Genomic DNA, 14,085 nt, shown 5'->3' with positions numbered 1-14,085 from the left:
CAGAGGAGAAAGTTATTCTGGCAGCTTTTACACAACTGCAATCCCTCAAAAGTTAACCCCCCTGAGCTTACCTCTATCGCTTCACAAGTGCACCCCCGCTACGCTGCCATGAAGCTAGGCGCCACTTTAAGGTCATTTTCCCCATGTCTAATTTTACCCTTGGGTACGCTCGAGTAGAGCGCATAAGAGCAGCCATCATTTTAAACACTTGTTTCAGGCGCTATTTCTTTCTCAGTTTATGTGCCTTCATTCTGAGGTGATGGAGTGCTAATGAACAGACAGGCAGATGCATTTTGACTGAGGTCTTATGAGGCTTTCTCGAAGGCCTCGATGCCTGGCACATCACGTCGCCTGAACCCATCTAGCGGGGCAAGATGCACAGCCAGGCTCATGGGTAGCAAATGAGCCACATCATCAGGTGTATCAGTTAATCTAAGGGAATAGAAAAGATCCCCGTGTGCCATCAGGTGGCCGGCTGATAGACACTGCTGAGACTAAATGCAAGCTAATGAGCTGTAATGAATGCTAATCTTTTTGGACAAAACATGGCTGTTTCAGCACTGTGCTAAATGCAGTGTTAATCCTTTAAGGAGTGGTCACTACTTATATATTAGATTAGATTTTGGAGGAATAGATTAGAATTTTGGCTGAAATCTTTCTGCATAAATGTGAAATTGAATGAATGAATCACAGAGTCTACTTACTTATGTAGTAAATAAAAGAAAAATTGTGGTCAGCCGATTCAGGGTCTCCCAGTGATAAAGTCTCGAGTGCTAACGCAGCCTGTGGGGAGCCAATCAACAGATCCAGGCAAGAGGAAATAACAAAGCCCAGAGCATGAGGTGTTAGATCACAGAAGAAGGAACAGTGCACTATGGTGCTGTTATCACATGACTCACTGATATAGCAGGCTGAGACCGCCTGCGTCCTGAACTCTTCCAACTCTGTCACCTTGCTGTAGGAGCCAGCCGTGGTCTCATATACAACCCTGGAGTGCCGCATCCAGAGCTCTCTCCTCCATCAACCTGCTATGTTATCTACACTTTCAACTTTTTGACCCCGAACAAAGGATAGATAGCAAATATGAAAGTAACTCACCATTAATGCTCGCACAATGGCTTGCTGGGGAAGAGCCGTGTCAACCAGTGGCTTTTGCCCACAAGGCGAGAGCATTCTTCACACCTGTCTGCAAGGATAAGTGGGCTTGTCACAAGCAGAGCTAATCTGTTGCAACGCTCAGTCACACTCAATCCACCAGTGGTGCTCTCCGCTTGCCCTTGAATGTCTGCTGGCATTGGAAGCATACTTGGGCCGCTGATCAGTCTAACCACGGTGGAAAACATGTCAATGAACGGCAGCGGCATCTCTTCTCCTGCCAGGCGGCTTAGAGAACTTTTGCCCTTTACAGTTTACACACTTTCATGCCCTTTAGGCATGGCATGAAAAAGATCTACCTAAGATAGATCTCACATGCCATCTGCGGGGGTCATTAGCTAATATTACACCATTCACAAACAATAAGCGTTAAGCTGTCAGTCAAGAAGAGAAATGAAAGCAATCATAAAAGTACTTTATCTCTAAAGCCATCAACACTGAGTGAGACTCAAGAGAGAGCATCAGTGAAGAGAGCTATCACAGACATAAGGAGCGATGTGTTATAACTTGGACAGCTTTGAGAATATTAAGTGGGCATGCTGATGTGCGATCACGTCCATATTCACTGGTGGAAATTATCCCCAAAAGTGCAGCGTGCACTCAGTGTAATCAACCATTTAAAGTTTACTATTGTGTAAACACTGGATGATAACAATAGTAACAATAATTACTGTGAAACAGATGTGAAAAGCAGTCTGAAGACGGGGGGACTTTTAATATCTGCAGATTCTTTGTTGACAAGTTTTTAGCTCCTCAGCTACAAATCAGGCATGCTTAAACTTTTGTTGACCGTTTTTAAATGCATGCTGTGCAGTTTTTAGATTTTCAGGTGTATTTTTGGTATCTTACTGAAACTGCAACTGTTCCAGACAGACACTGGTTTCCATTTATTTCAAAGACTGTTTCATATCTTTGCAGAGAATGAAGCAATGCAGAATTTATATGCTGCATTTTCAAGCAGTCACAAACAACAACAAGAAAAACCAAACCTCAAAGTAGCATTGAAGTTCACTGTGACAGATGTACTCAATTTATAAGACTTTCGTGAGACTGCTAGCATTATCATACTGCAGGAAATCTGTGGATGCCATTGAATCGTTTGAAAAAAATCATCCAAAATCTAAAACAAATTTGCAGTTTGCAGAATTTTTAGATGTGATGTAATGTATATGTGATTAGTAGTAAATAGGAAAAACATGCAAAACCATTGGTCTTGAAATTGGAATCACAATAGCTGGTTATATGTACTGTAATCTTAAAGACAGGCACATCTTCACCAAAAAACGGCCAAAAACTGTCTCACTTTTATGCAGTGCTTTCCCTGCATTGGGAAATTGCTAAAAAATAGTGTGTAGGACGGGATGTGCTGTATCATCTTATTAATTCTGCCTGTCCTTCACGGATCAGGGAGAAACAACCTCTTTATACAGTGAGAACAAGAACTGCCCTCTTTGCTCAAGCTCAGAGAAGTTAGTCTGTCATAGAATAAGGATTTGATAAAATGAGACAAGGTGATTATGACAAACTTCAATAGCGGCAAAATTTTGTTTTCCGTGTCTTTTCCTTTTGATGTCAGAGATGGATAGAGAGTTGCTCCCTACAGTGGATACTGAGTTCTAGCTTAGGAAGAAAGTTAGTCGTGTGGAAATATTACTCTGACTGGCCAAGATCAAAGGATAGAAATAATGAAGAGACATTGTCGTGTTTCTTGTTTTAAAGTGAAATTTCTTTTTAAAGCTGGTTCGATATCAAAGCTGAGGAATGCAATTATTTTCTAAAACCAAAATGCTCTTGAAAAAAGTAGAGAGGAAAGTGGGACAGCAAAATGGGACATGAGGGACTGTACATGTCAGATTAATTTTAATAAATAAAGAATACCCGTTTCATGGAAAATGTTGACACCTGTCATTGTAAATGGAAAATCTGTTTACTTTGATGACTGATGATTACTCATTAATATTCAGATAGGTATTGTAGTTACTAATAATAAAGATGCCACTAAGTTTTGATCATTAGATCATATGCCCATCCTTCAACACTAAGTTAAAAAGCTTTAGGGCCCTATCTTACATCAAGAACAGACTGACACAGTTGTCATTTTCATGGCCAGCGCCCGCATTTTGTAAGTAGAAAATGTACTTGCACCCATCTTTGTGCCCATGGGCGTGTAGGTTTTAAAATGAGGTGTGGTCAGGTGCTTTCTTGGCATATTGCTATATTGAGACAGCAGAAAGTGATCCCAGTACTGGCCAAAAAAAAAACCTGGTCTGAGGTAAATGGTTTTGAACTAGATAGTTTTGTGCTATTTAAAGGGTACATTCTTCAGACAGTAGGATACATCTACACACGTACACTCTGCTTATTACACCCTCATGGATGCGCCGATGGGTTGCAGGCGGGTGAAATTTTACATCATTAATGAGGAAAATATTAATTACATTCCCTAAAATGTGAACATAGCAGAGAGCAGAGAAGAGCTGCCATCTGACTCCCCTTTCCGAGAGATGCTGTGTACATTTACACAAGAGGAGCAGCATGACTTCACTGATTATTTCAGAAGCTTAAAGTTTAGTCCTGTCTTCTGTCAAGTTTATAACCACAGTTTTTAGTTTTGCTGCTTAAATGTCCAAAGATATTTGCTGCAGTAACATTCCTTACTGCATTATTCTCAGCAGAAAACCGGTCGCTTCTCCAATTTGCCAAATCCACCATGTAAACAGCAATGCACCAGGTGCAGGCAAACCTGGCTTTTAAAGAAGATGGGGCATGACACTCCTATTGGTTGAATTCATGTTAGACCCAAAACACACCTATGAGAAGTTGAGGGATTAAATACAGCCGCTTTGCTCCCATCTGAAATACATGGGACATGGATGCGCTGGTCACACAGGCGGGGCGGAGCAGGGTTTTGTATTTGCTGCACAGACTCTGTCTTTGTAGCGTGTGGTTGCTGCCAGCTTCATTGTGTGCATATTGAATTGTGCCAAGTGATAATGCAGATGTTTATGCAGCGTTTGGAAGCGTAGGCTACATCAACTGGTACTGAATTAATTAAGTGGATTGTTGTAAGTACAGGAAGCATTGACTTGATTGATTTATTTTAATGTGAAATGTAAAAACACCCACTGGGTTGTTCTGCTGCTTCCCATTGCCTCTTTTAAAACGAGGTATTCAGTTTAATCCTTTTTAAACAGATTGTACTCCTTGTTTTTTTACATAGTTCTATGTAGTTTTTACCGATGTACCTATGTAGTTTTCCCACTGAGCTGCATGCAGAGAAGAAAAAATCAGCCATCTGCGTTAAAATAGAGAAAAGCCGCATGATGCCCATGCAGGAAGGCACAGCTTTTGCGGTCAGTGTAGCAGCTTTAGTTGATTATAATGGAGGCGCTCTATGCTGGAGCATGGATTGCACCACATCCGTGTCCGATGCAGTGTTTAACCAGCAAAGTGGAGTTCAACGCACCCTAAATCCACTTGCACAATGTGAAAATACAGGACATGGTACTGTGGATCTATGAGCACACAGTTAAAACATTGTTAAGAGTCAAATAAGGAAAATAAAGATATTGTAATGATAATATCCTGACAGAATATAGCACTGTAACCTTACAATCTTTCAATAATATTTTGCCACAAAGTCCAAGGTGTAATTTTGTAAATTTAGTAGCAGCGCAAACTCAAGAAACCCTAACAGCACACCAAAAATAACAAAATCGTATAAACCTAATACAACAGTTTTGCTAGCTTGAACATACTTACAAACATAGTAAGACTGAAACATTTCTCAATGTGAAGCACATGAATCTTGTGCCCTCATCATCCATTTGCTAAACAACATAAAATGCAGCATTTCCCTGTGTTTGTACCTTGTGAACACTTTCGTTTTACTATGCCTCTGTGCCCTCTACCAGCATTTCACCTTCAAAATAAAATCTCTAGCTTTTGTGCTATATCTGACAGCATAACCTTAAGAAACTACCTGTGAGATTAGTAAACATGAAAAATAAATTCTCAGTATAGTAGACTATGCTAAAAGTGGTCCACACAGTTTGCTTCAGAGTGCAGGATTCCCGTTGTTAAAGTATTTCAGAGCACCTCTCCATAAGAGTGTTTCAGCACTCTATGATCAAGGACAATGAGCAGCAGCAAAGTGCAGTACTGCAAAGCTCGCCGAACACCTTCAACATAACTGTCCAGTCAACGCAGAGGAAATAGTTCAGACCTACAGGGCAACACAGCTATTTATGTGTCAGTCGTTATTGTTAGTTTGTCCAGTGTAAATGCAAATCGAAGCGTAACATCTTCACGTCGACATAACTACGATCTGAACCCAGCTGTAAATCCCTCAAATATTTTTTTTTGCCCCAATCCAGCGGAACCAGAGTGCTTTCATTTCCAAATGTTGGTGTCGAGTGTTTGGATTTCACAAACGCAACAAAGAGGGCTTAAGCAGAAATGATGACTGCTACAAAAACACACAGAGAGACGTGCCAGGAGGACTGAATAATATCAGGGGGCTGACGTGTTTTCAGAATATGCTCCATTGAATGGCACCATTTCAGAACAGAAGTGGGGACAGCCTTTGGCAAAATCTGCTGAGTCAATTGAAGAATTGTTTCCCTCTGAAAGATTTATTTTCACAGACTATGTGATACAGTCATGCTGCTTGAATATATAGTGATGGTTGGAGAATGTGCTCTGTTCATTCATGACTGTGCTGTAAAACATGTAATGAGCTGTGAGCTTAACGGTGCTTCTCTATGAATCATTAACACGTGAGTCTTCCTGTCAGCTTCGCCTCTGAATTTAGCAAATCTCTTTATCCTAGAGCACCTCACCTTCCTCTCTCTCTATGAACAATTACAGTTCACTGGATGTCATTGGCATAATGTGATGCAGGAATTGAAATGCTGATAGGCAGTAGATTAGACAGGTGAAATGGCATAAAGGCAAAGTCTATAAAAATGTCCAGCTCATACAGTTATTGAAAAGTTCTAACTTTAATGTCTTCAGGCTGCTGCAGCAATGACTGTGTGACATTTCAGTATAATTTCTGGTGATTTTGGGAACTGTCAAATGATGTGAAAATATAGTCTTTAAGAGTTTTATAAGTAAATCCACATGGGGGTATTTGCGTCTCATTTAACTCAGGGTAATTTTTGACAGTTTTAGCTTGCATACCAATGGGATTGTTAAAGCCTTTAAGATCCCGATTCTACTTTTCTATTAATTTATTTAAGTTCGAAAGAGTCAGAAATAATCAGACAGGGAGCCTCTTGTGCTTACCGTCGTATAATGATAGACTGTGTTGTCTGTTCACTGTGTAACTGCATGCCCTTCTATCAGGCAGGAAAGCCAATCCTTGAGGCATGATGTCTGCACTATCATTCAGTATTAAACCATGATATTGATCCACACATGCAGAGAAGAAATGCATTTGATCACTTCCATAAATCCAGTTGCAGTAATAATGATGAAATGTAAAAGGTAGTCAGCTTAGTACATTTGTGGTAATCATATCTCTGTCTCCCTCGCAGCCAATCCCACCGGCGTCGGGACCAAGACGTACCCAGGCACGTCGGAGGTCTTCCGGGAGTCCAGCAGCACGACGGGGATGGTTGTCGGCATCGTAGCAGCAGCGGCGCTGTGCATTCTCATCCTGCTTTACGCCATGTACAAATACCGGAACAGGGACGAAGGCTCGTACCACGTGGACGAGAGTCGCAACTACATCAGCAACTCGGCGCAGTCCAACGGCACGGTCGTCAAAGAGAAACCAGTGAACACCGCAAAAACCTCAAGCAAGAACAAGAAGAACAAGGATAAGGAGTACTACGTGTGATTGTCAAAGCTTTGGTCCTCGCCAGACCAAGTGAAACATTTGTGGAAAAGACAAATCAGGACATCAACATGTGTACAGTATAATAACAAAGATGAACATTATTTAGTCATTTTTTCCTATAAGACAATGCTCTGAAAAGTAAATATGAAAAATGAAAAAATAACTTTCTTTAGACTCAAGCACTTGAGACAGTGGAGAAGATTTACTGTCCAGACTCAGACTGATGGAAAAATGGCTCTGGCGATCGGCTGAAAATGAACTGAATACATATCTAACATGACAACCAAACAACATAAACCCATCTGTGACTTGTTCCCTCGGCCAGGATAATGTTATCAAGCTCCCTTGTTTCTGGTAAACAGAGGAGCACGGATGCACTTTGCAAAGGGAGAATCAGCATTACAGACTTAATGTTTTCATATACATTGCCTGTGTTTGTGTTGTTGAGACTTTTTCTAGAAGAAAATGACACAATGCATAAATACATAAATAAATACGCCAAACATTTACTGTGGACGACGGGGGAAAAAAAATCAGGTGACGGTGAAGTCAGAGAGAGAAAAAAAATCCCTGATGGATGTCCGAGAAATCAGCCAAAGTACTCACTGAAGAGGCAGTGATGGCCGGCAAAGACTAATACCTGGCTGACTGAGCTGCCGCAGTGCAAAGATGAGAAAGGATGGCAGTTTCTCTTGAAAGACTACGTTTTAGAAGAAGAATATGTCCATTGTGCCAGTAAGAAATCTGGAGGCCTTCGTTTTCACATGGTGTGAACTCAAAGGAGAGAGTTTCCTCAGAATCACGGGGGGAAGTCTCAAAAGTGATCATTCGGGAGCCATGCACGCAAAATTATCTTATTACAGTACATATGTTTATATACAGTACAACCACATCTATATGTGCTTTCTGGACTGTGACAAAGTGGTGTTTTATAGCCTGTTGTATAGATGATGCAAACTATAACTGCTCCTCAACCATTTTGGAATAAAACGACAAAAAAAGGACAAAAAGAAAACATAAGTGTTATTAAGTGTTGCTAGACATAGAAGATTTTATGAAGACATCTGCATTTTTTTCAGTTGGGTAATAATTTGATTCTCCCCTGTTTTTACATGTGTTCCTATATAGTTTTTATACAAATGCCAACCTGAGATAGATGATCCCGGACCAGTAGTAGCCTAACCGTTCCCAAAAACTGCACAAGGCGTTGACAGGCAGAGAGGTGTGGCATGACAACTTGTGTGGCTCTCTTTTAAGGATACCGGTAGAATCACTGCCTTCCTCCTCAATCCTGACTTACGTGAGTGAGAATGAAGACCAAGAATATGAGTGATGATGATGATGATGATGATGATGAGATGATGATGATGGATGATGACGATTAAAATAAATTAACTTGCTGTGTGTGTTTCCAAGTGGTATTATAAGATTGTCTAATGTGTGCTTGGGCTGATACAAAACCGGAGGAGAATAGCTCAAAATAAGTCTCCATTTCAACTGTTCTGTGTTTGTTCTGTCATTCTGTCAGTCAAATTCTGCTTTCCAGAGACCTGTACTTGGAATGAGTATGAGGAAAATGACCATGAACTATAAATGATGATTATAAATTCTCTTTGTTTGCTCCTCTTTTATTTCTTCTCGGGTGTTTTATGTTCAACTGTAACTTTTCTTGTACTCCACGTAAAAAAACAACAACAACAAAAATCCGATAATAATCATTATAAAAACTAGTTTTGAAAAATCAAATGAATAAAATGCTACCTAAGTGAACTTAAACCAGTCTACTGACAAAATGTATCAGAGAAACATGCAGGTGTTGTGACTTTCATTTTGTTATCAAACACTACTCCTATAGAGAGACCAGTGCTGTGTCTCAAATCGTGTACTTCTGTACTTACACTTAATATTCTGAGTGCATCACACTGAGAAGTGTGGAAAAATGCAGTGCACTATGAGCACCCGGATGGTGCACTCAAAACTGTCAAGAAGTTGAGTGTGGAACTATGGACACTTCTCGCACTCAGTGATCGCCATCTTGGCTATGTAGCGGAAGGGGAGGGACCACTTTTCAAACTGGTTGAGGAATGGTTGACAAATACGTGTTTTTTGCACTAAGCACCACTATACTGTTGCCGGGTATAAGCCAGCAGTATGTTTATTGGGTTAATTTAGCAGAACGATTGGTACCGCGAACGATAACGCGAATGCTAATGCTAGTTTGCTAACTAGCTAATTTGCGGTCGTCATTTCCGGTGAGTGCACAACGGCCGTGTTTGGTTTGAGACAGCACTACCCTGTTGAAATTTGCACACTGCGCCAATGAGTACATAGTGCACATAGTATACTACGTAGAAGTGTACTAACGGAAGTATGTGATTTTAAACACACTAAAAGTCCCCTTCCTCCATGTTGGAAAAAACATATACAGTGATGGACTAATTATTTCTTTTGCTGTTTGAATTGTGCCATGACTCCTCATATGATGTTTGTCAAATGAAAACTTACATTTTCAAGTGAAAAAGGTGCAGTTTGTCATAGTATGACTCAGTTTTGTGTGAAACTGCTCAGTGAGCTACATCTCTCCTTTAGTACAATAGCCAGCAAAACTAAATTAAAGGCCTAGTCCCAAATCAACGCCCAGTCCCTTTTACTAGCCTGGTGTAGCTACACATTTTCACAAATAAACACCTGTCTCAATTAGAGGCCTGGTCTGGTTGCCAAGCAATTCTTTTGTCTTTAACGGACGTTCTTCACAGGTATAAAACCGGGTTTTTGCCCTCCCCAAATTGTGAGTCTATTCCTTGATTACCCTGTAAGTTATTCATATTCATTTAGTCCATAAGGGTCCTCAGATCAAATGAAACAAAGTGATTTGTCATAAAAATTAATCCAAGTGAGTTTTGTTTGAAAAGGATAAAGTGGTGTTGTGCCGGTATGTCGGGTGCGTTAATCCCTGAGTGCCCTAACTCACTCACTTTCTGTTGCGCTGTCTGTCGGAGCCACATCAAATGAATGATTCATAATTAATATCTTATCTGAAGCCTCGTTTTTAAACAAGTAATATTCACACTGGTTTAGATAAACAGTTTGATTATAGTTCCCAATCTTTGATGAGCAACAGTTGAAGCAACTAATTGAAGTTTGTGTTATCTTACCTGACTGGTTTCATACAGCAACTTCTGGTCTTTTTATCAGCTAGGAAGCAAAACATCAAGCTAAACCAGTGACTCATGTGAGTACATCCCGGCACAAAGCACGAAGGCATCATAGCTTCAGCAAGAGAGAAAGGTATGCCGTCACTTAAATGACTTGTGTGGTCTTTCTAATTACAATCTGGAACTTTTTCACAGCAAACTGCAACTTTCTGAACTTGCAAAATTAACTTTTAAATTGGTAGTTATTTATGACACAATTCAAACAGGATCAAAAAATAATTTGTCTCTCCCTATTAACTAGCGTACATACATATACATATTTTTTAATTGGATCATCTGTGTTTTTATATAATTTTGGCTCTTAGTGGGTGTTACGTTCAACTATCACATCCATTCATGCAGTGTATGATTCATAGTACATGCTGAGATGATGTGTCACATTCACACTAAAAAGTTTTGGCGTGATTGTACATGTAAAAATCAACAGTGCTAGTTCCTAAAGTTTCTGGACAGGCTATCAACAGACTTGCCATCTGGTAGTTGTAGATACTGTATTTATTTACCCTTATAACCTCAGCAAACACTTGAAGACATGTATTTTTTAATTGCTTTAAATTTTAAACACTTATAAATAGAGGACACCTATTCAGACACCATGTTAGTTTTTGTCTCCTGATAAACTGTGTGCACTTCATCAGATGAGGCATCACCATCAATAGCTAAATTACCTTTGAGCACTAAGCTGTTACTTGACTTTGAAATGAAGGCACAAACTCTCAACCTCACTCCCCAAAAGCTTAGTCATAGTCTGACCAAGGTTAGATTCAGTACTTGACATCAAGGCATCACTCGACACATTCGGTAAATCTCTACAAGGGTGAAAACGGAGACAAAGGTAGCGGAAAGTCACACTTGTTAGATCTACGGTTCAACTGAAGCTTACTCTCCATCCCACGTTAAGCCTTTGATTTCCAGGTAGTGCAGCAGAGGTGAGCAGGAATAAAAGCGAAAAGGTGTGACAGACTAGGAGCTGGATTAAAACCGTAGCGGCAAACAGATGGTTCCTCAAGAGAGTCCACATGACTGTCACAGCTCTTCATCAGATGCTCAAGCAGCTTTCTAATGTGATAATGTGTAAAGTGTGATACATTTCTGAGCTCCATATGGAAAATTTCTCATTTCAGTTGGCTGGGGCTTGCTCAAGGACACCTCAGCAGGGCAGGTGCTCGCTAACACAATCTCACACATTAGGCTGGGCTCAGACTAAAAATAGCACTGTGTAAAAAAAAAAAAAAAAAAAAAAAACGTACATTGGTGTGGTGTTATGTGCAGATTAAAAGATGGAGAACAATGCAGAGGGTCCAGTTTAAAGTCCCTGAAAATGTGGTTTCAAAGTATTCTATTAAAATTCTTAATTATTTAAGAATTTTGCAACTAATTTAGAAAAAAATCACACCTTTAATGCCATCCATAGTTTTAGTTTTTTAGTAAAGAAGGGACAGTGCAAATTTATAAATACACATGGTATGAAAATGCCAGAAATATCCAAAATTTTGGTTATTTTTCATCTGTGGTCCCTTCGTCAAGATGTTACATTTCTTATTTGAACACATCGACAAGAATTTTAACAGGATTTATTTTGTCTCAAGAATGTAATGGTCATCAAATGTGTGATTCAGGGCTAAAACCTGAGGCAAAATTGATGCAATATAAAAGCACTAGAGGCAGTAGTGACATATTTCCATATAGAGCAACACTGCAACACCAGCAGGACATATTATTAGCAGCAGCAGAAAATAGTTTGGTGCTTGCATGTGTATGTATTAACCATCCATTGTTTTAATTGATTACTTAAAGATCTATAAGTGTATAAAAAAGTTTTAAATAAGTGGCAGCAAGCAGTGTGTTTGTTTGAGATTCTGTCACTTTTCATTATAAGCAGGATAAAAAAAATCCTCCTTACTTTGAGTAATACATCTATCACATATCATGTATGTATGAGACAGGATTTCACCGCTCTGTATAGTTATCATGGCAACAATCATCTCTTCCTCTGTGATGACAAGAGCAGGGTAAACAATATAATTATGTAAAAAAAAAAAACAACAAAGAAAAAATTACCATGAATGTGTGCTTGTACAAAAATATTTGGCCAGTGCAGCGTGACTCCAGATGACTTTGCATTGCAGAGGATGAGCCGGGTTAAACTTGTTTACAATTTTACAGTGCTCCCCATGGATCCTGTTGCACCTCTCTATCTGACTACATATACCGATAAAAGGAAAAATATGAAGGTGTTTTGCATTTGTGTTCACATCTGAGATCATGAAGATAAAAACTGTTTGAGGCATACTTTTAACTGGCTGAAAGTGACCCGCATGGTTAAGGGTTAAAGGCGCTGCACAGAATGTCAGGAGCTAATTACCAAATTGGAAAGCATTGGGTTTCACTACCCAATCCATACTGAAAACAGTCTGTTCATGACCTTTCCCTCAACACATGAGCTGTCCAGACCTTTACTCTTCGAGGTCAGTTCCTTACCCCAACTATCTTTGCACATGCGTAAGACTAATCGAGTCTTGAGTACGGATTAGGCTGTGACAATGGGAAAGTGGTTAAATGCGAAAGGAAATTTAAACAGCAAACATAAATGTAGCAGCATAGAGGTGTTTATCCTTTGTGATTTGCCACTGTTTATAATGAGCGCCGCTGGTGGCCGCTGATGAGGTGGGCCAGTATAAAAGCGGCAATCCACCCACCAGTTCTTCCTTTGCGCCTCCGTCACCTCTGCGTCACTTCCGGGTCAGCAGTCATTTGATCCGACAGGTATGGCTGCACGCTGCTTCACCTCGCTGGTTGTTTGTGTCTCTCAGTGTGCTTAAGGCATTGGTGTTGTGTTGTAGGGCAACTGCCTGTGTGCTGCTCCGGCCCCCTGTATGCGCTGCTGCGTGTGTCTGTGGTAGGTGTCCTCTCTCTCTGCGGTATGGTTGATGCTGTCCGGTGGCTAATGCTAGTGTGGTCACAGGTAAATGCTGGCGGCTGCCAGGGGTCCTCTCTCCCTTCCTCCTCTCGTGAGTGTGTGTGTGTGTGTCCATCGCTGCTAAAAAGGTATGTATGTGTAGCATAACGTGCACCGCGTCATCATCAGTGTACCTAATATTGCTAATAGTATTTTTCTTGATTAGGAATTACTGTAACCAGCTTATTGGGGCGCTGCTGTTTTGTCTCCACTGCGGCTGCTTTTGTCTCCCCTGCTTCTGCTGTTTTGTCTGCTGTTTTGTCTCCGCTGTGGCTGCTGCTTTGCCTCCACCGCGTCTGCGGCGTGTCTCTGCTGCGGCTTCGCTTTTATGGCATGGCGCCACGCGGCGGTCTTATAAACCGCTTTGTAGCTCTGCTTCAACAAAATAGACCCTTGGTGACTGTTTCAACGTCCGGTGCGGGCAGTTGCTCGGCCGCACGCCGGGGCACGGTTCTCTATTTATATGGAATGCATGTGTGAAAGCGTGGGTTTACTCCATTATTTTTGGTTATTTGTATAGGTTTATTTGTATGTTTTGTTTGGGTTGAACTTGATTCGGTCTGTTTGTGTAACTCATTTGCTAATTGAATTAATTTGAAAGGTCCTTTATGCAATTAGGAAATTGTTTTGTTTTTCTGTTCTTTAGCCTTATTTTCTTTTTTGTTTGGGCTATATTTGTTCCTGGGAGTGGGTTACTTCACTGAGTGTGTGTCTGCCACGTGTGTCTGGTGATATAAGTTGATTTCTGTTTTTTTTGGTGGATCCTTCCCCTGCACTAGACCCCGTCCATCAACTAGGCCTCAGCCCTGATCACTTTCCTTTTCCCCTCCCTGCGTGACATTTTTAATTAGTTTTTACCCAATTTGTTTAATAAAGTGTATTTTTATCAATTGGAACCACGTCTCACGCCT

General features: G+C 40.5%; 1 protein-coding gene across 1 annotated transcript in view; it reads left to right on the top strand.

The window, feature by feature from the left end:
- LOC126406699 (neurexin-1a-like) overlaps positions 1–8,695 on the top strand; it is a 285,366-nt gene extending 276,671 nt beyond the window's left edge. Inside the window, 1 exon segment of the mRNA XM_050071161.1 lies at positions 6,696–8,695. Coding sequence (XP_049927118.1) covers positions 6,696–7,000 — 305 coding nt within the window. The 3' untranslated portion in view covers positions 7,001–8,695.
- Positions 8,696–14,085: the final 5,390 nt, after the last annotated feature.

The sequence above is a fragment of the Epinephelus moara genome, chromosome 19, assembly GCF_006386435.1.
Source record: "Epinephelus moara isolate mb chromosome 19, YSFRI_EMoa_1.0, whole genome shotgun sequence".
Classification (NCBI taxonomy): Eukaryota; Metazoa; Chordata; class Actinopteri; order Perciformes; family Serranidae; genus Epinephelus; species Epinephelus moara.
The sequence above is the reverse complement of the archived record's forward strand: the minus strand, read 5'-3'. Positions and strand labels throughout refer to the sequence as shown.